Below are 26,535 nucleotides of genomic sequence, written 5' to 3'. Positions count from 1 at the left end.
GTCTGTCCCTCCACCCACTGGGAGGGAACTCCTTGAGGGCCGGGCAGTGTCCTTTAACACTTCTGTTTTGCCTGGCACATAGTAGATAAGGGCTTGATGAGTAAGTGGGTTCCTACCCTGTGGCAGGCACCAAGGATATGGAAGTTTCAGCCTCTCAGGTCTGTTGTGGTAGGGTGTGACCAGTGCCATAACAGCCATGGTGCAAGATGGTGAGAGTTCTGGGTAGGTGATCTCTCCAGTGAGAGAGGGAATGAAAATGATATGGACTCCCTCGGTCACAAAGCTAGTAATTGGTGCTGGGGCCTCACTCCTTCCCTGATTCCTTACGGGAGTCAGTTTGGACTCAGGAAGTGAGTCATTTTGGAGCCTGGGAGGGTGTGGGTCATGCCATGCAGATCCTGGAAAGGTTTCAGGGGGTTACAGGCCAGAGAAGGGCTACAGGTGTAAAGGGCCTATCTGGTGCTAGGGAACAGAAAATAGGACAATCAGGAGAGTGTGTGTGTGTGTGTGTGTGTGTGTGTGTGTGTGTGTGCGTGCGTGCGTGCATCTTGCCTCAAAGTGGCAGCAGAGGCCCATTTGCTGGGAATTTGGAGCAATACTTCCAACTGAGTGCACTGCACTACCCTGCCAGGCAAAAGAGGTTTTAAAAGATGGCTTTGAAAGAAAGCCCATACTGATAAAGCTATCCGACTGTAGTCTCCCTCTCCCCCCACCTCTCTCTTTTTGTGCCTCTCTATCTTCTTCCTCCCCTCAGAGACCAGGACACAGACCAAAGGAGCTTCAGTCATCAAGAAATTCACTGTTCAAGCCAGGCGTGGTGGTGCTTGCCTGTTATCCCAGCAGCTCAGGAGGCAGAGGCAGGAGGATCACGAGTTTAAAGGAAGTTTAGCGAGGCACTAAGCAACTCAGTGAGACCCTGCCTCTAATAAAATACAAAATAAGGCTGAGGATGTGGCTCAGTGGTAGAGTGCTCCTGAGTTCAATCCCCAGTACCCCCCGCCCCAGTGCATGTACAAATTTGTAACAACAAATTTCAATATGAGGTATAATTATAATGCACCAATCTTTTAAAAAAAATAAGCAAAACAAGAAAGAAATTCATTGGCCACTCAATGGGGGGAAAGATCGTGGCAAATGACACATGACAAGTCTCGCATTTCACTGGACAAAGCAAGTCACATGACTAGACTCAATTTCAAGAGATCTCAGAGAAACAATCCTGCCATGTGCATGAAGCAAACTAGAGGATCCACCAAAGACCTAGTGGCTACTCAATGGTGGCTCCTCCTTCAGTCCCCAGCCCTGTGACACAGGCTGCTGTATGGCACAGACTGTGAAATCTTTAGATACAATGGCATTCCTCTGCTAAAACAGAAAGCAACTTTAGAATGAGTGGAAGACATCCCTGCCCTCATGCCACCCAGTCTTTTCTGCTAAGGCAATTTCCCACTGACCTTGGTCTCCATATTCAACATGCCATTTAGTCAACATTGTTCATATTCTCTTTCTCTACTGAGACCTTCATCTATATCCAGAGATGTACTGCAGCCAGCTCAGACCAGCTTGCAAGAGTCAATTGGTAAATCTTCAAGAATTTTGCTAGCTGGTTATCTGAGCTTTGATAGCTTGCAGTGGGCAAGGTAAGAGCGTTTTCACCATGGGAATTGGCAAATGCTGCCCATCAGAGTTTTTCATCCAAGGACAAACATTTGTCTGCCTCTTTTTTCATGATCAGATATACAAATGCAGGACCCAGAACAAAATGAAAATGTGAGGCGCTGGTGAATCTCAAGACAATAATAGCAAAAGTATAAACTAGACATGGGGCAAATGCACAGGTCACTCATTCATGAAGCCAGCCTGTCTATGCCCACTCCAATCTGTGGTGCCTTCCCCAGCCACTCCCTCTGTAGGTAACAGGAGATGGTGCCCACACACCTGTCACTTGATCAAGTAAAATAATCCAGCTTTGTCTCAGACTCTTCTCTTCCATGTGAACAATCCTTGTAGACCTTCACTTTTTCCACCAAGCTCAGAAAGAAATCATCTAAAACAAAGGAGACAGGTACCTCTGAGAATCCCTCCTCCCCTGGAATGCCCAGTTTGGCACTGTTTCGTTTTGAATAGCTGTTTTCTCCTATTTATGATTGAAGTAAATTTGGAGCGCTAAGACAGGCCCTAAAGACAGGATAGAAGTTTACAGATAGTCATAATATTTTATAGTCATATAAGTACTCAGACTCCTAGAAGGTCGATTCTGGAAGGAACTGCAGAGATCTTATCTTTAAGGTTGGAAATAAAAACAACCTCGGAATCAAACAAAATTTAACATGGAACATCAATATGTATAATAGGTGAAGGAGAAAACCACTCTGGGGAAATAGGGGAGAGGGGCCATGACCCCTCCCCAGCCAGCACCTTCCTCAGCAATGCCAACCCTCCAGAGTTTGGGTCCTGCTTCTCATCTCCTGTCCAGCCCACCCTGCATTCACATCTCCTATCCTGGCACATGACCCCCTATCACACCCTGTGCCCCTGGATACAGCATTTCCTCTCTCCAAATTCCCTCCCTCCCATAGACTACCTTTTGGAATTAACTGTACTTCAAAAGCTCCTCTGGAAAGTCACTGGAAAGCCCTGGCCACTTCCAGGGTGAGGCCCTCTCACAGCAGTTCTGGCCCTACCTTGTTGGATTATAAATTACCCCTGTGGCTGGGTGTAGTGCTGTACACCTGTAATACCAGTGACTCAGGAGGCTGAGGCAGGAGGATCTCAGGTTCAAAGAGAGCAACTTAGCAAGGCTCTGAGCAACTTAGAGAGACCCTATCTCAAAATAAATAAATAAAAGGACTGGGGATATAGCTTAATGGCAAAGCACCACTGGGTTAAATCCCCTGTTCTCCCCAGAAACAGAGAAGAAGTTTACCTCTGTGGATGTCTGACCCTCTTCTTAGAGCTGGGAACACTTCCAGGGAAGGGATCTGACTTATCCACATCCAGCTCCTTGTCACCCCAGGGCGCAGCAACAGCACCCAACACAGAGAGCATCAGGTGTGCTGATGAGGTTGGCACAGAGTAGAGATGGGATCCTCTTGGGCTTGGAAGGGACCAGGGACCAGCAAGAAGGAAGGAGGGAGAGCTGAGTTGTGTGGCAGCTGTTTGAAAAGCAGGAAATGCATCAGTCTTTAGTAAAACCTGGGTCACTAACAAAAAGAAACAAATCTGGTCATTCCACCATCAAGTACACGCTGACTGAACTCATTGTGGTTTAAAGAATGCACCTCCAGGGAGGGGGACAGGGTGGGGCACGGGCCAATGCACAGTGCCTAATGGTGGGTGACAAGCCAGGGTTTGCCTGATGGGCAAAGAAAGACAGTCTGCAGGGGCCGGTTGGTGGGTGGGAAGGGGCTGGTGGAGACACCAGGCACTGAGCTAAGTGAGAAGCCAGGCAGCCAGAGACCGGCAGAGAGCCAAAGGTCCAGTCCCCCATGACCATCACTGACAAGCATCATCGAGGGCTTGGAGGTCAACCCAACAAACCATGGGAGGGTCCAGAGCAAATCTATTTCCAGAAGGGCCTCCCAGGGTTAGAGAAAGGCTGCCTCCTGGAGTGGCCTGCGGCTGCCACTGCATCCCCATACCGGCTCCTGGCAGGGGTGGGTTATAGCCCAAGACTTTTGCAGGCTCCCCCAGCTTCTCACCTTCTGGAGCTTCACCCTTCCAGCCGGATCCTTAAATAAAGACCCGAAAGCTGCCAGTGTCACTGGAGCAGGTAACATAGTGTTCGACCTTATTGCATCTATTTTTTTGCCCTGGTCCCCACTGAGTAGATCCCAGGAATTGTCTCTCTGCAAGAAAAGCAGCATCCGTTTTAAATACAGACTACCCGCCCATCCCCCACCGCGCGCGCGCGCGCGCGCGCGCGCGCACACACACACACACCTAAAGAGTGTGTGGCGCCCTAAAGAGAAAACAGGTGCTATGTGCAAATCCCAAAACTGGCAAAGAAAGCAGACCAGCCTGGGGGTGAGAACCTCGGGCCCAGGTGAAGGTGTTGACCAGGTGTGCCGCCTCTCTGAGCTCTCCCAGAGCGTGTGTGTGTGTGTGTGTGTGTGTGTGTGTTCCTCAGCCCTTTAGAAGACAGATTCAAGAATCAGTTTTTATTTCAACGTACAAATGTTCTCAAAGGATCAGAAAAAGGGCGAGGTGGGGGAGAGCAGGCGAGGAGAGAAAGAACAGAAAGCCCACCTCCACGCTCCACATTTCTCAGTCAGATATTTTCAGCCACTCTCCAAGCCTGGGCTGGGGTAATTTTAGCAACCAGGGAGTGGAGAGCGGGCAACTGTTCCATTTTGCTTTCAAAGTGTGGCATTCACTGGATTGTGAGAGCCCATTCATTCTGTGGTTCAGCGAGTGGCCTTGAGGGGACACAGCCACGTGTTCTGAAGAGGGAGCAGCGCTGCCGGCTTGGCGACGGTTGTTTGTAGAATCCCCCAGCTGCTATCTTTAGACACGTGGGGCTCAGTTCCTGCCGGGTTTTCCCTTGGTTTGGGGTTTGGTGGCTGCTGTTGCTCAGATTTTTTTCTAAATTCGTGTTGTTATGTAGCTGGTGACTACATGATGAGTGCCTGGCCCCATGCTAGGCACCCAGAGTGCATTAATGAATGAAGCAGATCCAGCCCCCTCCCCACAGAGCTCACAGCTGAGGTGGAAGAGGACCTAGGCAATTTCAGCATCCTGATAGGAAGGGCCAATGTGCTGTGGGAGCACCTGACACAGGACCTGCAGAACTGAGGTGGCTGGAATGAGCCCCACCCAGACAGCTATCTTAAGGGGTAGTCCCAGCAGCCCCTGGTCACAGTGCAGCTCATGGTGCCCAGCTGAGCACAGACTGTGCACCAAAGAGAACTTTAGTTCTGAGAAGTGCTTCAGGGCTGCCCAGGGAGGGGAAAGCTGAGCCAGCCAGGCCATCCCCAAAGCCACCTGCTATGATCTGATTTATACCCAGGTGTGGTTTTTGCTTGGAAAAATAAAGGGACTGTTCAAATGTCCATGGACAGACGAGTACCATCTGTACTGTATTCATTTATTATTCAACCTCAAAAAAGAAGAAATTCTCACACAGGCTACAGGCCGATGAAGCTTGAGGTCATTAACCTAAGTGAAATATGCCACACAAAAATGACAAATAATACATGATTCCAGATATATGAGGTCCCTGCTAGGATCCACACAGAGAAAGGAGGACGGTGGTTGCCAGGGTCTAGGTGAGAGGAGAATAAGGAGCTGCTTTGTAAATGGTACAGAATTTCTGTCTGGAAAGACAAAAGAGTTGTGGAGATGGGTGGTGGCGATGGTCACACATCACGAACGTACTGAATGCCACTAAACTGTACACTTCATTAAAATGATCAATTTTGTGTTGCACGTTCTTTGCCACAATAAAAAATTTAGCAATAAATGAACTGATGGTTTGGGAAGTCGGGAGGAGAATCAGCGGATTTAGGCCAAAGTCTGCAGCCCTGGGAGCAGAAGGGCCTTGCCCAAGGTCACTCGGATGACCCCAAACCATGGTGGACAGCACTCACTGTCTTCCAGATGCTTAGGACATGTCAGGTTCCATGACCCAGATGCACAGGGCAGAGGACCCAAGCCACTGTATCACTGGCTCTTGGAAAAGAAGAGGCAGGTGCTCAATTGCCACCATGTGCCCACTGCCCACCTGTCAGTGCCCCTCTCTGCTACGAGCTGACCTGTGTTTCTGTTGCAGATCGCATCCCTGCTCAAGGACAATGAGCGCATCCAGTCCACCCAGACTGTCACCCCCAACGATGAAGACAGCGACATCAAGAAAATCAAGAAGGTCTGTAGAGAGCCAGCCTGGAGTTGGCCATGTCCTACATGTCCCCAGGGCACACCACACACCTTCTCACCTCAGCTCCAAAGACAGAACCAACAGCTCCTGACCCACAAATGACAGCTTGTCAAGCCATTTCCTCCAGTTATTCCTGGGAGGTAGGGTAGTTCAGCTCCATTTTAGAGATAAGAAAACTGAGATTCCACTAGAGGAAGGAGTAGGTGGAGCCAGGACCAGAACCAAGGCCTTGAGAGTCCCAACTAAGAGCTTTCCTCCAACTGCAAGGCAGCCTTGCTGATTCCCCCAGGCCACCTCTCCATAGTCATTCTCTTGCATGCTCCCTACTATCACCCACACACCACCTCTCTCAACTGCTCTACAGACTCAACAGGAAGCCTGACTTTTATAGGACCCACAGTGGGCCCCACTGCTTTGACCCTATTAGTGCTCACAGGGTTAGACAAATTGGGAGATACCAAGGATCAACCAGTGGCCAGGGAGGTGACAGACTGGCACAGGAAAGGAGCACGGCTTGTGTTTGAGCTCTACAGACTCAGGATAGGGGAGCCTGACTCACCTTAGGAGAACAAATGAAACCAGAGACGTCTGTTTTTGAGAGTGCAAAAGGACCCAATGCCACCTAGACCAGAAATTGCAATAGACGTCCCACAAGCCAAGTTCAGCTAGTGCTTTAAAAGCTAAATACCTCACACAAAAATCTGAATTTCTGTTTTCTCAAAAATAGCGGTCCAGGTGCAATGGCACACCCCTGTAATCCCAGCAGCTTGGGAGGCTGAGGCAGAAGGATCACGAGTTCAAAGCCATCCTCAGCAATAGCAAGGCTCTAAGCAACTCAGTGAGACCCTGTCTCTAAAGAAAATACACTGGGATGTGGCTCAGTGGTCGAGTGCCTCTAAGTTCAATCCCCGGTACCAAAAAAAAAAAAGAAAGAAAGAAAAATAGCCGATGTTCATTAGCCACTTTCTATGTGCTACATACTATTTTAGGAGCTTGGTGCAGATTAAGTGGACCTTCATTAAAAGCCTCCTAGATTTTATTATTATCTCCATTTCATTCTTGGAACATCTGAGACACAGAGAGCAAAGTAACTTGCTCAACTTGACACAGCAAAGTCTTTCCAGAACAACGTTCAAACCCTGGCCACCAGCCCCAGAGCCCACACCCCCAGTCACCATGACTAGGATATACTGCCTCCTGAAAATACAGGAGGTCTAGCAGTCCCAGACTGCCTCTCATACATGGGGACAGGCAGGAAGAGCTGCCCCAACACATCCCTGCCCAGCTGGCACATGTATCTATCTGCAAGACCTGCCAGACACGAAGGCACTGGGACTTGCTGTCCACGTCTGGGAACATCCCCCCACCCCAGGCAGGGACAGCTGGCTGGCCTTCTCTGCTGTGGCCCCTGGAATGTCTCAGCTCACCCTTTCCCTTTGAGCAGCCTTTCTTATCGGGCACCAGCTGAGACCCACCTCCCCATGCTGTGTTCACCCTCTGCGAGCCTCCAGCCACCAGCCCCTCCCTCTGCCCCTCAGTCCTTCCAGTCTTCAGAGGTAGCTGCTGGGCTGAGTCAGGCTGGTCTCAAGAGCACACAGCCCACCTAGTTGGCAGTTCTGCACCCGTACAACCTGGCCTGTAATTCATGGCCAGTGTCCTTTCAGAAGAGAATGCCTAGTGCCCTTGCTCTAGCTACCCTGTGTCCCTCCCTCTGTGGATCATGAACTTCCCATGAATTTCCACGGAAATGGCAGGGAGCTAGGTGCCCCCTGGATTGGAAGCCTGTATACCTTAAACAACTGTTCTCATGGGTGTGGGTGTGTGTAAATGAGTCAAGTTTTTTAAGCTCCTGCCAACAGGAGGCCACTCCACACAGCTTGACTTCAAAGCCACTGAGTCCAGTGTCTGTGCTCATCTCCCTCCTGAGTTAGAAGAACCTCCAGGCAGGCACCAGGGCTTAAAAGCCACTGCTGAGGCCCAAGCACCAGAGTAACTAATTTGCCATGTTGTGTTCCATTGATAATCACCTTGTCTCCAGACATGCTCCAATTGAAACCTCCGGGCTTTCAGGTGAGTCATTATGCAAGATAAGGTCCAGGCACAGCCTGGCAACCTTCTGTCCTCAAGCCACCTCCCATATGGAGACTCCGGGCCACATTTTTCCTCCTTCATCAGGTTTCTCTAAAGCAACCCAAGAATCTTGTTAAAATGCAAAGGTCTGAGGCAGGACCCAAGAATCTGCATTTGTGAGCAAATCTCCAGAGATGCTGGCCCAGTCTATGGTCCACATTAGTCCAGCCATCATCTCTTCAGCTCCACTTTACAGATAGGAAAATTGGCTCCTGGGGACTGTTCACCATGCTCAGCGTCATGCAGGAAGCAAAGGCAGGCCTGGCCCATGTCTGAGCTCTTGTCCCCATACCTCCAGCAAAGGGGATGACAATGACCTTGGTCATTGCCCTTGAAGTGCTCAGGACCTGGAAGGACAAGAATGATCAAGATTGTCTAACAGGAGCCCCTCCCCACTGGTCTCCACACCCAGGTACAGAGCTTCCTGCGGGGCTGGCTGTGCCGGCGGAAGTGGAAGACGATCATCCAGGACTACATCCGGTCGCCCCATGCCGACAGCATGCGCAAGAGGAACCAGGTGGTGTTCAGCATGCTGGAGGCCGAGGCTGAATACGTGCAGCAGCTGCACATCCTCGTGAACAACTTCCTGCGTCCTCTGCGCATGGCCGCGAGTTCCAAGAAGCCCCCCATCACCCATGACGACGTGAGCAGCATCTTCCTGAACAGGTGAGCACCCCCACAATGGGCCAAAAAGAGAAAAAGGAGACTAACAAGCATTGGTCCCAGATGCTAAGCCAAACTTGACACAAGCCCTCACCAAAAGCCCTCCAGTTCCCACCAAAGGCAGATGAGGAAACTGAGGCCCAGAGAGGAAGGAAGTGGCCCAAAGTCTTGTGGCTGGAAGACAATAGCCCCAAGAATTTGGGGGCCTGGGACAGGAGTTCAAATGGAGAAGGGCCTTGTATAGTATATGTCTAAACTAGTGGCTATCAACTGGGGCAGTTTGCTCCCCAGGAGACACTCAGAAGAGTTGTTTTAAAAATATATCTTTATTTTATTTATTTATTTTTATGTGGTGCTGAGGATCAAACCCAGCATCTTGCACGTGCTTGGCAAGTGCTCTACCGATAAGCTACAACCCCAGCCCAGGAGAAGTATTTTTAATTGTCACAAATTGGGGAAGTTTTCTACTGGCATCTAATGAGTAATGGCCAAAGAGTGCTCCTAAACATCCTATTAATGCACAAGATGGGACCCCACAGCTAAGAATCACTCCACCCAAAATTGTGCCATAGTTAAGAAGCCTTGGATTCAATGTTCAAGAACTATTGGCTTACTCCAGTTTGTGTTGCTATAAAAAATACCTGAGGCAGAATACTTATTTTTTTAAAAAAAGTAGTTTGGTTTCACTCATGGTTTTGGAAGACTAACAGCTCAGTAACAACACTGGTTTCTGGTGAGGACTTCATGGTGATGATCCCACCTAGAAAGTGCATGTGTAAAAGAGTGGTGTCACATGGTGACAGGAAGCAAGAGACAGGGAGAGGCCAGGCTCACTCTCTTATGACAACCCACTCTGGTGGTAGCTAATCAACTTTTGGGAGACCACCTCACTCTAAGAAACCGGCATTAATCCCTTCACCACCCAGTCATTGGGGTGGAGCAGGGACATGAATGAGGTATCATGTTGAGAGCCACTGGGGAATGTTTGAAAGGTGGTGCCAGCGAACCATTGAGATGATGATTTGAGTTAAGCTATATATAATTGCTGTGATACTGGATTGATTGTATTGTATATTTGACCTTTACTGTCGGGCAGTGGGACGGTTCTTGCTGCCTCGGCGCCCGCTACTTTGGAGTTCTCCTGGGGATTCCTGGAGAGTTCCCATTGGTTGGGGAAGTGCCGGAGGAGGGATTTCCGGTGTGGGGAGTTTCTGGAAGGGTCGCGTGGGTGGCGTTGGCGGAAAAAAGCGGGAGTGCAGTGCCGGTGAGAGTTGAAATAAAGTAGTTGCTGTTTGAACCTACAAGGCTCTGTGGCGGCTCGGTTATTCGTGCCCAGCCAGACTGCCGTAGTATCAGAATAGGGTACAGAAAGAGAGAGAGAGAAACAGGCAGGAGGGGGAACAGCTTTTGGCCTCATGAAACCTTCTAGAAACTGAGTCATGAGGGGCCTCAAGAGGTTGCTTTTTAATGTACATGTTGACAGTTTTTAAACATGAAATAAATGCTTTTGTGCATTTACTAAAGAGAATGAATATTATATTGTACTGAAATCAGGTAACATACTACCTCAAGAAAATCCCATTGTGTTTTTGTTTTTGTTTTTCTCTCTTTTTTTTCTGTTTATTTTGTTTTGTTTTGATTTTGGTACTGGGGATGGGACCTGGGGGTGCTTTATCTCTGAGCTATATCCCCAGTCCTTATTTTATTTTTTACTTGAGACAGAATCTCACAATGTGGCTAAAGCTGACCTCAAACTTATGATCCTCCTGCCTCAGAGCCACCAGATTATAGGTGTGTGCCACCGTGCCCAGACATTGAGTCTCTGACCTGGAATTTGGCTGAATGTGTTCCCTCCTGATAAATCCTGGACAGCTCCGCTGGGTTCCCAGGTTCTCAAATGTGAGCCCTTCTCTAGATCTGGGTGGAGCCCAGGAGAGTACATTACCAACAAGTCTGCAGGTACAGCTGATGCTGCTGGGCCCAGACCACACTGAAACCCAGGCTTGAGGTAAGTACAAGGTGTCCAAGGGCCAGCCAGGACCTGCGGTGGAGAACACCTCAGGAAGCACTGGTGGAGCTCCACATAGTCTGTACGTCTCTGGCACATTGTGCCATGTCTGCAAACTTGACAACTGTCGACCATCATCATCACTAAGAGCTCAGGGTATCCTTTTACTTCTCTTTATCTTTCCACAATTGTTTTATCACATTACCTTGATCTTTAATAGAATCCTTTTCACCTGAAATTTTGGGTTAAGAGTGTTCATGCCAGTTCAAAGAACTTGTTCAAAAATTGTTTGATTGAAAAAAATCACAACAGGATTTTGCATCTTTATCATGAAGAACTGAAAGGATCTGCTTGGATGCCTTTGAGAATGAATGCGAGGAGAAAGGGGGTGTTTGCTTTCTTAAGAAGCTGGTATTTTCAACAGTGACCTCAAAAAGAAACAAAACTAGATAGAACTCACTAATCCTTTAGCAGAGCAGTGGGATTTACCAGGGCCTGTTGTCCCCTCTCCTGTGGTCATTATAAACTGGTCCACAGGATAGAGGTCCAACAGTGATTCAGGATGGAAGGAAAGGGCTGATGACCAGTGGTCCCACCAAGGGCGGGGACACTCAATCCTTTCAGCAAACAAGGCAAGTGACCCACAGCACCTGGCTGTGTGCTGGCCCATAGATGTGGAGATGAGATGATCCCCACGGACCCTACCATTAGGGACGGACAGCTGAGCAGATGTTTTTTTATGAAATGGAATAAGAACCCCAAAGGAGGCTCCCTAAGGAAAATGGTGTCTGAGCTTGATCGTGAAGGACATGGAAGAGGGAAGAACTTCACAAGTGGAGAGAAACAGCACATTCAAAGGACCAGAGGCAGGAAGGAGCCATCAGATGTTTCAGACAGAGAATGTCATGGCTGTGTCTGTGGCAGGGTGTTCAGCCTCTCCGCCTTGTGGAAGGCAATTATAGGGGAAGAGTGGAGGCTGAGAGGCTGATGAGGAGGTTAGTGGCCATGGAGGGAGTCCCAGGCCCCCTCCTGCCCTGCTAGCCAAAGGCACTGAGTGCACTGCCCTGGTGCCTTGTGGGGTGCTGGGTAGCTGAAGGCTCAGAACACCACAGGAAGAAGTACCAGACAGAGGCGAGCTCCATCACAGGCAGAATCTAGAAAGGCAGCCCTTCTCCAGAAGCAATAAAGAGGTTATTTGATGCTATGCCCTCTAAGATCTCCAGCTCTGAAACAGTGACACTATGGATGTGACTCTCCTCAAGGCCTCTGGGGCAGTGCCCATGCCACCTAGAACAGGGATCAGTTTTGTCTTCCACAACTGAGAAGCTCCTTACAAAACTCCATCTCCCAGAGAGCCCCTCTGTTTAGCCCGGGGTGCTGTTCTCCTGCTCAGCATTCTGAGCTCTTCTCTAACAGCAACACCCCCAGGCCTGGCTTGGATTTTAGGGGCAAAAAGAACAGGGTTCTTTTCTGAGGAGAATCTCTGCACAGAGAGGCAACACCCCCTCCTCTGCTGATATTCTGCCAGGTCTGTTTTAATCTTTTCTGAGAGGCATCCTTGGTCTGCTGTTGTCCACCTTGTCATCTCATTGACTCCAGTCACAGTAGCAGCAGTCAGATCAGTTCTCACAACCTCCAAAATATGGACCCCAGAGGTCATCAGAAATGGCTGGGCCAGGAACCCTATCTGCCTCTTACAGGTATCAGAAAGACGAATGAGAAAGTTGGTGTAAAACATTTAGCATCAAGTTCAGCATATCCCAAGTGCTCATAATAACACACCTACAATAAATCAAATTCAAAGCTAATGTGGAAAGAGCATTCCCAGTTCATTTTATAAAGCCGGCATTACCCTCACATGAAAACCAGACAAAGGCATGATGAGAAAAGAAAACTGCAGCCCAATCTCTCTCATGAGTGTAGAAGCAAAATCTTATCAACGTGAATCCAGCAGTGTATAAAAAGGGAAATAAAAGCCTGACCAAGTGGATTCATCTCAGGAATGCAAACCTGGTTCAACACTGAAAATTAGCCAAGGTCATTTATTTATTGTCTTTCTATAGTCCTCTCTCACCATTTTCAGGGCCTTGGTTCTGTAGTGGGAAATGAGGGTCAGGACACTGAGTTCTAGAAGCAACACTTTATTAATGGTGCCACAACCCAGAGGGATAATTCCCAAAATCTGAGTCCCAAGCTCAGCTGGGCTTTTACTTTTATACATAAGCAAGTTTGGGATCTATCAAGGTATGGGAATTGGTACAATTCTATTGGAGGGTGCATTCTACATTCTTTATATGGGCCCAAGCTTGTCAATGACCTAGGGACTCAGCTCACACACCAAGCCTAAAGGGGGATTGTTCTGTCTCTGTTGCTTTGTTTCCTCCTCCTGCTACTGTGGTTATCTGTTAGAGGTACCTGTTAGCCACTGCAAGTCTCTATGGTTAAATGTCAGTAAGCAGAGCTGCTGTGTGTGTTAGTGTGCAAAACCACAGCTTGTCAGCTCTTAAACCTGTTAAAGTTCCCATTCTATCTACCACAGCTCCAGGATCCCCACAGATGAAAACCTGAAGATTCTCAATCCCTTTACAGAAAGAGGCGCAGTATTTGAATACTATACACATCCATCCCACTGTATACTTTAAAGCATCTCCGGATGGCATGATACCTAATACCCAATATCCATAAATTCTGTATAAATAATTGTTATACTGTATTGTTTAGGGAATAGTGATAAGAAAAACATCTCTATAGGTTCAGTATAGCTGCAGTTTTTTTTTTTTTCCAGTATTTTCAATCCACATGTGGTTGAATCTACAGATGTGGAACTCCGGGACATGAAGGTTACTATGTGTTAGGCAGGAAGAGTCAATGGTCCTCTCAATGCATGCAAGTCTGATACAAGTGGCTTCTTCCCTCCAAATGCCCCCCACCTCATTCTCAAACAGGAATGAGCCAGAGAACTTAGCTTCCCTAGGGACCAGGGATGGGGTGAAAGAACTAGAAGGTGCTTGCCACATGATCCCCTCAGTATATGGCCAGTCAGGGACAGCACAGTCCTCCCTGTCTTAACCTCCATGCATCTCATGAGCATAAAGAACAACTGGAATTTTCTTCGTTCCCTTAGCACAGCCCCACCAGCATGGTGCAGGCCTGAGTGTTGTGGGGGGGTACTTTCCACCCTAGAGTGGTGCTCTGTGAGACCCGCTTTGTGCCATGCTCCTTGTCCACATTCACCCTGCCTGTGTGTCTTCAATCCTCAGAGACTCCACAGAAGGCTGGAACCAGGGCTCAGAGAGGTAAAGGGAAGTGCTCAAGGGCACACAGTGCAGTAGGCAGGGAACGGGGAAGCTGAGATTTTAAGCTTGAGTTGTTTTATATAAAGTACCGTAACCCGCCCCCCATGCCTTGTTAAATCATGGGCCAGAATCCTCTCCATGATCTCCATTCTTCTAAGGAGTGTGATCATCATGGGGCAGGACTCTGCATATTCTCTCTATTCTAGATCTTTCCCTGTCTGTGAGCCCAGCATTCCTTCCTACTGTAAATGCTGCGGGGGCAGGATCCAGGGCAGGAACCACCCTGGCCTCCCTGCCTCAGGCCACAGCACAGGCATCTGGGTACCCCATGCCAGGAGCACAGGCCACCAGCCCACTTAATGGAAAGTATTGCTGCACATACCTCTTCCCTAGGCTTGCTTCCAGGTGGAAATGGACAGCCACATTAGAAACCTGATGATAATTTGGTGGTTTAATTTATTGGAACTCATTAACAGTGGTCCTGAGGAAGACAGAGGCCTCTCTCTAGATTGGCAGAACAGGGGAAGGGGTCAATTGTGTTCTTCTCATAAAAGGGAGAGACCTTGGCAAGCCACACCTGCAGTGGGCTTGGTATAGTAAGACAAGGAGTTTATTTATAGACGTGGGCTATTTCACTGTCATAGAAGCCAGGCCTGGTATCCAGTGCTGGGAACCACAGGTGATGCCCTGGAATGAGAGACACCCACCCAGTTACTGGGGATGGGGTCTGTGTCTTGATGCCGCTGTGATGGATTGAAAGGGGCTACCTGGAGCCCTGGATTGGGAAGATGATGAGGCTCCGGGGAAGACCATGCCCCAGTCAATTCCTCCTGTCTGCATGGACTGGGGAGTAGAGAGGGGAAGGCACTTAAAGCCATCATGAGTAAATGGAAGAATGCAACAGGCAGAGGAGGGGCAGGGTAAGAGACCTGCTCCTGTCCTGCTCAGTCACTGCCCCACCTTGGACTGGCCTTGAGTAGTCAGGATTCCTTCCATTCCCTCAGGGAAGGAATGAAGTGAGAAGGTCCCAAGTGTGTCATTAGGCAGGCCACCACCCCCCTGCACACCAGGATACTCTTTCCACCCTACCGTCCTTCCCAGGGCAATCTCCTCATCTCTTTGTTTCCTTGGATGTCATGTCCCTGACCACCCCTCACACCCCTTGCCATCAACTGGTCCCCTGATTGCACATTTCCAAGAGTCCCCTGCAGTCCCTTTTGTAGCCTGTGTCACACCTAAATAATGATTTTTTTGTGTGTTTAGATTGTCCACTAGACAATGAACTCACTGGGTGGGGACAGGGTCCTAGAATACAGCTGCACCCACTACACACTGCACAATTCAGGGGGTATCATTCGCATATACCACGGGTCAGCAAAGGGCCAGGTGACAAACATTGTAAACTTTGGGGGCCCTGGGGCCCCTAGAGTAACTAAGAAGTCATAGATAATCCATAAATAAATGGCTCTGGCATAAACAAAAAAAATTATGCACACTAATATGTGAATTTCATGTCATTTTCACATATTGCCAAATATTATTTTGACTTTATTCAACCATTTAAAATGTAAAAATTATTCTAAGTTCTCAGGTTGTACAAAAACAGGTGTGTGCCAGATTTGGCCCACATGACACAAACAAGGGCCTCTAGAATGTGTACCCAGCAGCCTTGGTGGGGACAGTTACTGGGGTTCAAATGCAGGGAGACCAGTGTCCCACCAAAGGTCTGCCAGTAGGAGATCTTGACAAGTATGTGTTAAGTGAATGAATGAAACACTGGTTCTGCAAGATGTAGGCGGTGTTCCACCTTCGGAGGGTTGCATACATGTGGGAAAGTGGAAAACTGCATGCTGTGTTCCCCTTAGGGTCCCAATATACTTGCTTAGCATTTCAAAAGAATCAATCATTTCTACTTAAACTGATATGGAACATGAAAAAAACCTTCTTACCAAAATTTGATTTTTTTAAAAAAAGCGTATTTGCATGTGCACAATCTCTCCCCTTACCCTCTTTGCTCTGCCCCTCCCCGCCCCATATAAAGGAGCTTTGCCAACAAAGAGCTGGGAAAACCAGCGAAGGGAATAATAGCCTCAGGCAGAAAATTGCTTGACAAATTCCAGGACCAGAAATAAGGTCAGAATGGTAGGAGGGAGGGGGAAGAGAGCAGCCCATAGACCGACTGAGGCGGTTCCTGCAGGGCTTTGAAGACCAACTAAAGGCCACTCCACGTGATTGATTTAGATTTTCCCTTCACCTACAAGGGATACTTAGAAAATATAATATGAGAAAAGGATTGCATTCAGAATAGAAACAAGAACAGAAACTATCCAAGAATAAACCCAGGACCCGAGCAATGAGGGCACAAACCAGGACATCAGAAAGTAGAGAAATGTACCTGCACCCTAGTATGTCCATGACCAAAGATGCCATTTTCCCCCAAAATCTTTTGCAAATTTAATATTCCAATCAAAACCCATGCTGGCAACAGGTTTCAGAGTTAATTCGAAGGGATAATGCACACAAGAAAATAATAATGTTTCCTACCTGTGATTAAAAGATATTAAGATTTACAATATAAAGTGATGGAAACAGCCTGAGACTAATACCAGAGTAGACGGTAGATCATTAAAATAAAACAAAAGTACAAACAGATTCCAGAATGGATTAGAATTTAGGAAAAAGGCGATGTATTCAAATTGGGCCATTGGCTCACCAAACTAAGGAGAAGGTTGTACTTAGATCTCTTATTCTCATCACACACCAAAGTGCTAGTTGGCTAGTTACGAATAAAATTTAGATAAGATCTGGGTATGGCTCAGTGGTACAGCACTTGCCTAGTATGCATGAGGCCCTGGGCTCAATCCCCAGAACCACAAAGTAAAATTCAAAAAAAGAAACAATAAAATAAGACAGGGATAGATGTGTGTGCCAATGCCTGAGGCAGAGACAGAAAGAAAACAGCACACTCTACAAGCAAGTTGAAAACCCGGCACATCACCACCAAACAAAACCAGCAGGCAAATGGCCCAGCATAAGTGTTTCCAACATGTATGTTGACTAGATGCTTAACAGGGAAAGTTACTTAAAATTAATAAGAGAAAATAGAAATGAGTTTAACCAGGCAATTCCCAAAAGAAGAAATACAAATTGTCAATACATAAGAAAAATGTTCAAGAAACCCACTAACAATGATTATTTAAAAGCAAGTCTAGTCAAGATGATTAAAACCATGGTAATCTCTGAAAATAAGATTACAGGTGGGGGCTGGGGTCGTGGCTTAGTGGTAGAGCAGTTGCCCCTCATGCATGAGGCACTGGGATCGATCCTCAGATAAAAATAAAAACATAAAAATAAATAAATAAATAAAATAAAGATATTATGTCCATCTACAACTTAAAAATATATTTTTTTTTTAAAAAAATGATTACAGGTGACATTCTCTCCTGTTATCAAATATGATAGATCATATTTGCACTTTGAAGATGGAGCCCTCATCTGTACAGGCACACCTCATTTCCCTGTGCTTTGGTGCACTTTCTAGATGTTGCATTTTTCACAAATGGAAAGTTTGTAGCAACCTCGAGTTGAGCAAGACTGTGGGAGCCATTGTTCCAACAGCATATGCTCACTTTGTGTCTCTGTGTCATGTTTGGTAACTCTTGCAATATTTCAGGCTTTATTATTATTTTGTCTATTATGTTGAGCTGTGATCAGCAATCATGGGTATTACTGTTTTGGTAGTTTGTGGACTTAATTGATAAACATTGAGTGTGTTGACTATTCCATCAATGGCTCTTGCCCTGCCCCTCTCCCTCACCCCAGGCCTCCCTAATCCTTGAGATACAACAATACCCTACAGTGGCCACTAGTGTTCAAGTAAAAGGAAGAGACACAGGTGTCACAGTTTTCAATCAAAAGCTAGATATGCTTAAGCTCTGTGAGGAAGGCCTGTTGAAAGTTGACTTAGTCTGAAAGCCAAGCCTCTTGCGCCCAGCAGTGAGCTAAGTTGTGAAAGCAAGGGGAGAGTTCTTGAAGGAAATTGAAAGTGCTACTCTGAATGATGAGAAGGCAAACAGCCCTATTGCTGATACAGAGAGAGTTTGAGCATTCTCGATAGAAGACCAAACCAGCCAGCAGCTAATCCAGAGCAAGACCCCAATTACTGCCATTAATTCTATGAAGATGAGTAGAGGTGAGGAAGCTGCAGAAGGAATGTGTGGAGCTGGGACAGATTGGTCCATGTGGTTTAAGGAAAAAAGCTCTCTCCATAAAAAGGTGAAGCTAAGTGCTGATGTGGGAGCCACAGCAAGTTATCCAGCAGGCTTAAGATAGCTGTGAAAGTGGCTACACAAAACAACAGGTTTCAATGCAGATTGAAAAGCAAACAGCTTTCTACTGAAAAAAAGATGCCATCTAGGACTTTCTTAGCTAGAGAGGAGAAGTCAATGCCTGACTTCAGAGCTTCAAAGGACAAGGCTGACTTGGTAGGAGCTAATGCCTGGGGACTTCAATTGAATCCAATGCTCATTTAATGCTTTGAAATTATACTAAATCTATTCTCTCTGTTGTCAGTAAATGAAGCCACGAAGTCTGGGTGACAGCCCATCCACTTACAACATGATTTACAGAGTATTTCAAGTCTGCTGTTGATACCTACTGCTCAGAAGGAAAAAAAAAAAGTTCATTCTGCAGCACCACATAAAATAAATAAAATTATTTAAAAAAAAAAAAATATATATATATATATATATATTACACAATTGACGATGCACCCCGTCACCTGAGAGCATTGATGGACATGTACAATGTGACCAATGTTGTTTTCATGCCTGCAAACCCTACATCCAGTCTGCAGCCCATGGATCATGGAGTTGTTTTGACTTTCAAATATTTAAGAAATGCATACTGACATTAGTAGTGATTCCTCTGGGCAAAGTGTTATGGTTTGGGTATGAGGTGTCCACTAAAGGCTCCTGTTAATGCAAGAATATTCAGAGGTGAGATGATTAGCTTGTGAAAGCTGAGGCCTAATCAGTCCATCCTAGTCTGAATGGACTGGGTGGTAGAGTAGGCAGATGGGGCATGGCCGGAGAAGTTGGGTCACTGGGGGTGGGCCCTGGAAGGATCATTCTTACTGTGCCCCTTTTCCGTCTCTGCTTCCTGACCCTGCCATGAGCTGAGCAGCGCTCCTTCTCTGGGCCCTTCCCCCATGATGTGCTACTTCACCTTGAGCCCAGAGCAATGGAGTCAGCCATCTCTGGACTGAGACCTCTGAAACCATGAGCTCCAAATAAACTTCCTCCTGTAAGTTGTTCTTGTCAGGAATTTTGATCACAATGACACAAAAACTGATGGAAACACAAAGTAAATGGAAAAACTTCAGGAAAGGATTCACCATTCTAGACACCAGGAGGAACACTCATGATTCATGAGAAGAAATCCAAGTATCAACACTAATAATTCAGAGGAAGTTGACTGCTACCCCTGCAGAAGATTTCAAGGGGTTCAAGACTTCAGTGGAGGAAGAAACTGCAGATGCGGTGGAAATAGCAAGAGCATTGGACCAGGAGGTGGACCCTGAAAATGGGACTGGGTTGCTGTGATCTGGTGATAGGACCGGGGTTTACTGCTTGTGGATGAGCAAATAAAGTGGTTCCTTGAGATAGACTCTGCTCCTGGAGAAGATGCGGAGGACATTGTTGAGATGAAAAAGGATTTAGAATGTTTCACATAAAGTTAATTTATAAAGCAACCAGCAGGGTTTGGGAAGACGGACTCTAATCTCCAAAGAAGTTCTTTGGGTAAAATGCCATCAGATGCATCACATGCTACAAAGAAATCTTTCATGAAAAGAGTCTATCTATGCTGCAGACTTCACCGTTGTCTGGTTTTAAGAAATTGCCTTAGCCACCCCTGCCTTCAGCAACCACCACCCCAATTGGTCAGCAGCTGTCCACAGCCAGGCAAGACCCTCCAGCAGCAGAGAGAATATCCCTCATTGAAGGCTGAGATCATCAGGAGCGTCTGTTAGCAATGAAGGACTTAATTAGAGTATGTATACTTTTAAGACAATACTGTTGCACCCTTGATAGATGGCAGTATAGTGTCAACAAAACAATATTGTTCTGGGGAAAGCAGAAGATCACGTGACTCGCCTTATTGACCTGTTTGCTTTATTATAGTCATCTGGAGTCCAACTTGCCATATCTCCAGGGCATGCCTGTGTATTTTTGTGGTTCTAGCTCATGATGATCCTGATTTGCTCTGTGCAAGCCTGAGCAGGGTTGGAATTGAAGAAAGTTCATTTCCTCTCTGATGAGTCCTCCACAGTTATTTGCCACAGCTGCCTGGGAGTGGCTTCCCTGAGTCTTGTTGAAGCAGTGTTCAGGGTTATCTAGAAAGATCTAGATACATGTCAAGATCCTACGTATGGCTCCGTCATGAACTCCTGAAAGTCGCGTGACTGCCGTGCCACCCACTCAGCCTAGATGCTCTTGGTTCTGTCCCCTCTACACTCTCCTGAACCCCTGGCTGAGTGTCTTGGTCTTAAAGGATCTTCACAGGTAGTCAAAAATTTTTTCTTAAAATTGGTACAAGTTTATTCATTCAATAGTCTAGTTTGAGGCCCACCCCAGAGGGAAACTGGCCTTGCTAAGTGTTGCTATCCCTGGAGGGACCTTTTTTACTTGGAGGTTTAGGGAGTTGACAGACAGACAACTCACAGTAATGATAAGATCCACACTTGGAAATAAGAACTTGAAAAGTATTCTCTACTTAGGGAAAAAAAAAAAAAAGGGTCTTGTTTCAGTCTTTGTTTTCCTTTCCTTCTGTACATTCTCTGGAACACAAGGGAGTTCCTAGCTTTGCCCTTCAGCCTGGAAATGTGTGTTCTTGCTCCTTCTATCCCTAGCCTCCCCGCCCCCCTCTTGCCTCTCCCCACCTGTCTCTCTATATAGCGGGATGCACAGGACATTGCAAGCCCACCAGGGTCATGAGCCTCTGACGTCTAGGGGCCCCTCTGGGCACAGCCTCCTCCACCTCCGCTGCAGCTCAGGGCCTCTCTGCTCTCTCAGCCCCTCCCTGCCAGCTCTTGTGCGGAGGCAGGGAGACCTGGGGATTCCAGTGGCTGTCAGAGCACAGACTGCTGGGAGAGGGGACAGCATCCAAGGACTGCCTACCAAAGTGGAAAACACCAGCACTGGGGAAGCACAGAGGAGGGAGGGAACAGAGAGCACAGTCGTGGAGAATGTGGCAGAGAAAGATGAGAACGTTCCTGGGTAGGGAGACAGGCAGCCGGCCCAGGACTGCCTGTGACTCTCAGGGGCTTTCCTTCTCCCTCTCTGAGCCTCAGTTTTTCTATCCATAAATGGGGTGCACTGTGAAGTTCCCAGACACGTGGGGGAACCCCCAGGTCGCCAGGTGTTGGGAGCTGGAGCTGGCAGCAGTGAGGGAGGTGAGACAGAAAGGCCACTGGGAAGGGAGGAGGGGGCCTGGCCTGCAAGGTACCTTCTTTCTGGTGCTCTCTCTGTGCTCACAGCTTGTCTGGGCAGAAGAGGACCCAGGCTGTTCTCTGGGACCAGCTTCTTGGGGAGAAGTGGGCATAGAAAGAGGCAGGGAGGGGCCAAGGCCAGCTTGATGCCCACAGAGTGCTCAGGGGCCTTCCCTGCCAGGGCTTAGCTGCCAATAAGAACACTGTATTCCCAGGGCATGTGTGGAGTGCCCAAGCAGGGTAATTTGGCTTTTCAGACTTAACAAAAGTCCAAAAAGGGGGCAGCGTTTGCTGGGCACCTGTGATACCCATGGCACTCACGTCACCTCTTGTTTGCAGGAGCTTCTTCATTTCACCCTCCTGTTTACACAGAAGGACTGGACTTCAGAGGCAGGAAGCCCCTCACTGGGGTCATGTGGCTGACAGATCTGAGCCCTGAGTGGGTCCCACGCCCTGAATCTTCACATCGTCAGGGCCACTACCCTGTACTCTCCAGAGCCCTGGCTCCCTCCATGTATCTCAGGGGGCACCCCCACAAGTGGGACCCCAGGAGACTCAGAGGCCATGGGCCAGAACAGCCCCCAACTCCACCCGCTTCACGGGCAGGTGACCCTCTGCTTGACTGAACACTCTGTAGTCACCATCTTGAGGTGCTCAGTCCTTTTTTCACAAGGGGCCCAGTATTCGTTTGGCGCTGGGCCTCATGTTCTGTCTGGTCCATCCAGCTGATGGAATTCTCACAGAAAGTCTCCCCTGAGGAAAGTGTCGCTGCAGAGTGCCGCGTGGCTGGGAGCAGCAGGAAGTCCCTGGCCAGAGCTCACGCTGTGCTTTCTCTTTCAGTGAAACCATCATGTTTCTGCATCAGATCTTCTACCAGGGCCTGAAGGCCCGCATCTCCAGCTGGCCCACGCTGGTCCTGGGTGAGTAGCCAGCCCTCGAAGATGCCCCAGCCCATCCCTCTCCTGATGCCACCCCCCCCCCCGAGATGGGGGCAGCTCTGTCCTTCTAGAGCATCAGAGTGTCACCCTACAAACCCAGACACCCTCGACGGTGGTGGAAGAAGACAGACAAGTTGTCACAAGTCATATTTCTAAGAGGAAGTAATATATTTTTAGTTTTTTTTAATCCACTTTTCCCTTTTTAAAAAGAATGTGCACATGCCCATTTGAGAACATTTGAAAACCCAGAAAAGTAGAAAAAGCTTAAAAATATCACCCATAATTCTGCTTCTCAAAGATATCCACTATAAACACTCCGGTGTTTTTCTTCTGTACATAGATCCTAAGTTTTTTTTTTTTCCCCCAGTTTACATAATTGCAAACATGCTGAATTATAGAGTGTGATTCTTGCAGAGTTGTTTTGATTTTTTTTGCTCCACATTATAACAGAAGCGCTTTCTCATGCTGAAAGATTTTTATTGACCATATTAATGCTTCAGGAAAGTGTCACTGGACAAGGACTGACAGTATTCTCAGTGTTCCCTGCATGTGACCATTATCCCGTGCAACTGGCTCTCATTGTTGGCTTTTAGAGTTGTTCCAAATTGTTATCTTCAGACATAATTGTCTCTGCCTATGAAGTTCTCTCCATGTTAGAGGCCATTTCCTTGGGATAGGTTTCCAAAAGTAGAATCACTGAAATGAAAAGGTATAAATATGTTAAAGGTTCTGGCTTCAACCCTGTTGTCTACGTGTGGTCCAAGAGGACTGCACTGCCCGGGTACCCAGAGTGAGGGATGGCAGGACCTAGTCCTGCTCCCGTGACCCACCAGGCATGATCTTTTTTTTTTTTTTTCTTTTGGCATTTTCCCAGTTGGGTAGGTAAAGATGAGTGTTGGAGGCATCTCCACTCTGGAGACAAGAAACCGGTTCCAGGAGGGGACGGTTCATCTGAGTGCAGGCCACTGACACGGATCAGATACCGCTCTCCAAGCCTCAGCTAGAAGGCCTCTGGACGGGCACTCTTTTTGTGTATCTCAAAAGCAAACAGCCTTGCTTTTCCCTGGGTTCCAAATAAGAAGTGTCTCCAGAAAGACAGGGTCTGCCTCTCCTGCAGTCACATTGCAGCAGACACTCTTCCCAGGCAGTGGGACGCCTGCTCTAGGAGCTGTTACATAGAGCCTACGGCGGGAAACCCAGTTCATAAGGGAAAATTCCACAGGGCTCCAGCCCATCCTATCAAATGTTGGAGGGCAGGTTTAAGGAGACTGGTTGGAATTTGGGGGTCTGGGGAGGACAAGGTCTATACCCAAGATAGAATGGGCCAGAAGGGAACCACTCGGTGAACCTGGGAGGTCCTAGGACAAGGACTGACAGAGGAGCCAAGGGAGGATGGGGTGGGAAGGCTTTGGAATGGGGAAGTCAGGAGACCCAGCTCCAGGCCAGTTCTGATTGACCCTGTGACTTCAGATGATTCACTCTGACAAAGACTGCAGGGTTCAGACGGGGGCTCTTGGAAGCACCCTCAGCAATGACAGTGGTGGGTGAGTGAGGACATGGGACAGGTGGAGCAAAGAACCAGTCTGCCATGCAGTGGACCATATGGGATGGAGTAGGACCTGAACAAGGCAGCTTCCTTCAGTTGAAAGCAATTCCCAGAGGGGAACCCAGCCACCAGCACTCCTGGCCGCTGGGGAATGAGCACCTGGGTTCTGAAGGAGGTACAGGCCACACCTGACAGCATGCCCTATACCGCCCTCTCACAGGTGTCACATAGACAGCCTTGTCTCCAAACATCTGTGATTCTAATGTGGTCCAGTGGCTGAGCCCACCTCTCTGGTTCTAAGTAGGGCAGAGGTATCGGTCACCCCCAAAGGCAGGGATCTTTCTATAGCCACATGAGTGGCTGCAGGATAGGTCCTCCCAGGGTGCCGTCAGTCACCCTCTGACCCACCCTCCTTCCAGCCGACCTGTTCGACATCCTGCTGCCCATGCTCAACATCTACCAAGAGTTCGTGCGCAACCACCAGTACAGCCTGCAGATCCTGGCGCACTGCAAGCAGAACCGTGACTTCGACAAGCTGCTGAAGCACTACGAGGCCAAGCCGGACTGCGAGGAGAGGACCCTGGAGACCTTCCTCACCTACCCCATGTTCCAGGTGGCTGCCCAGGCCTGCCAGCAAGAGGGGCACGCTGGGGGGAAGCAGGGGGTATTGGGAGCCACACTCGAAGGCCGCAGCTGAGAGGACACAGTCCTTGGCACACACCCCAGCCCTGGCTGGAAGATGGAGTAGGGTCAGCCCTCAGCCCCCAACCCTGACAGTGAGAGCAAGCTGACCACTGATAGGCCTGTCCCCTCGGGCAGTGAGGGAAGGTGAGGGGCAGCTCTCGGAGACATCCATGGGGACCCTTTACTCCTGGCTCCCAAGCCAACCACCCAGGTCGTGCCTTCTGCCAGAGCAGAGCCCAGACAGGCTGCAGAGGCTCCTCAGAGTCAGAGCGCATCTGTGGTCAGGTGGTGGAAGCGCCCGTGCTGAGAGCACTGTGTTTGCCTCTCTTGCTTTTCATCCCTGTCTGCCTGTTCTGTCTCTCTCTTGCTCCCTGCCCCATCCCTCTTCTGCTCCATTCCCCACTACCTCCCAACTCTCTGCCTCTCCCCTGATGCCTGCAGATCCCCAGGTACATCCTGACGCTGCATGAGCTCCTGGCCCACACGCCCCATGAGCACGTGGAGCGCAACAGCCTGGATTACGCCAAATCCAAACTGGAGGAGCTGTCCAGGTGAGCCCCTGCCTGCGGGCACCCAGAGTGGGTCCTGGGTGACAGGCATTCATGTGCCCAAGGCTCCAGTCAGCCACAGGTGGTGACAGTGATGGATAAGCCCATGGCTGTCCAATTCCTGGTCCTCCTCGTCTTCCATTCAGAGTCCCTCACCTGGCTCACTGTCACCCAAAGGGACCTCCCTCTGCAAGGGGAGGAACAGGCAGCCCAAGGGAGGCTCTGCAACACCTCAGGCACAGATGATGACAACCTGCACCAGGTGGTGGCCGTGGAGGCTGAGAGGAGTCAGATTCAGGACATAGCTTGAAGGTGGAACCAAGGATTCCTTGATGGATTACATGGGGGGAGGGAGGTGAGAAAATTAGTGGAGTCAAGGTGATTCCAGAACTTTGGGCTGAGCAACCAGGAGTAGAATTGCTGTTAATTGAGATGGAGGAAACTGCGGGAGGGGCAGACTTACAGGGGGAGGAGGAGGAGCTCAGGAGATTGCTTGGGGAGCACTTTGAACTTGAAGATGCTGATGTGATGTCCAAGTGCAGGGGGCATGGGGGAGGGGCATTGGAGTCTGGAGTTGAGAGGCAAGAGATATTGTCAGTCATCAGCTTGGAGATGGGATTTAAAGTCACAGCACTGGTAAGATGGCCAAGGGAATGAGTTTAAGGATAAAAACATAGGAACAAAAGACTGGGTCCCAGGGCTTCCCAGGACTTCCACTGTGTGGAGGTGGAAGAAAGCAAGACATGAAAATGGGCCTTGTGGTCAGAAGTGGGCTGGCAAAGGCTGCAAAGGAGATAGGTCTTCAGAGGGTGGGGTCCACTCAGTCCCCTGACAGCTTCCTGAGTACCACAGGGGACAGCCAGTCAGGCCACTGCTTCTAGCTGCACAGAGGAAGGAACGGGCTGGACCGGGGTACAGCCTTCCCTGGATCCTTCCAATACCCAGCTGAGTTACAGACTCTGGGCGGAGAATCAGGATCAGGATGTCATCGGGGTGAGCCTGCAGAGGAACAAAATCATTGGCAGGAAGGAAGAAAGGACGGTGCCCAGGGATCCGAATCCTGCACACCCTTGTCCAAGGGAGAGGGCTTAGGACTGTCATAAGGGAGTGGGGCTTCTCGTTGCTGAGGAATGCCCTGCCCTGGTGCAAATGGGTACAGGCGCACAAGGCCTAGGACCCTGATCCCCTTTCCTCCGATCCTGAGTTTGCAGCCTGCTTGCTTTCTTCCATCTATGCCTGACCAGAACCCAGCCTTGGTGACATATAGGAATGGCATAGCCCTTTCATTCTCCTCTCCCCCTCCCACAGGGCAGCTGAGGAAAGCTCTTGTCCAGCAGGAAGCCAGCAAGATGGCCAAC

General features: G+C 48.6%; 1 protein-coding gene across 5 annotated transcripts in view; it reads left to right on the top strand.

The window, feature by feature from the left end:
• Rasgrf1 (Ras protein specific guanine nucleotide releasing factor 1) overlaps positions 1-26,535 on the top strand; it is a 103,503-nt gene that overhangs the window by 28,516 nt on the left and 48,452 nt on the right. For all 5 annotated transcript variants that reach the window (XM_026400541.2, XM_026400540.2, XM_026400537.2 and 2 more), the window contains 5 exons: positions 5,771-5,863; positions 8,418-8,671; positions 22,302-22,381; positions 24,365-24,558; positions 25,071-25,180. In XM_026400541.2, the coding sequence (XP_026256326.1) occupies positions 5,771-5,863; positions 8,418-8,671; positions 22,302-22,381; positions 24,365-24,558; positions 25,071-25,180 (731 nt within the window). The remainder of the gene's footprint in view (positions 1-5,770; positions 5,864-8,417; positions 8,672-22,301; positions 22,382-24,364; positions 24,559-25,070; positions 25,181-26,535) is intronic.

The sequence above is a fragment of the Urocitellus parryii genome, chromosome 6, assembly GCF_045843805.1.
Source record: "Urocitellus parryii isolate mUroPar1 chromosome 6, mUroPar1.hap1, whole genome shotgun sequence".
In the NCBI taxonomy this organism is placed as follows: Eukaryota; Metazoa; Chordata; class Mammalia; order Rodentia; family Sciuridae; genus Urocitellus; species Urocitellus parryii.
The sequence above is the reverse complement of the archived record's forward strand: the minus strand, read 5'-3'. Positions and strand labels throughout refer to the sequence as shown.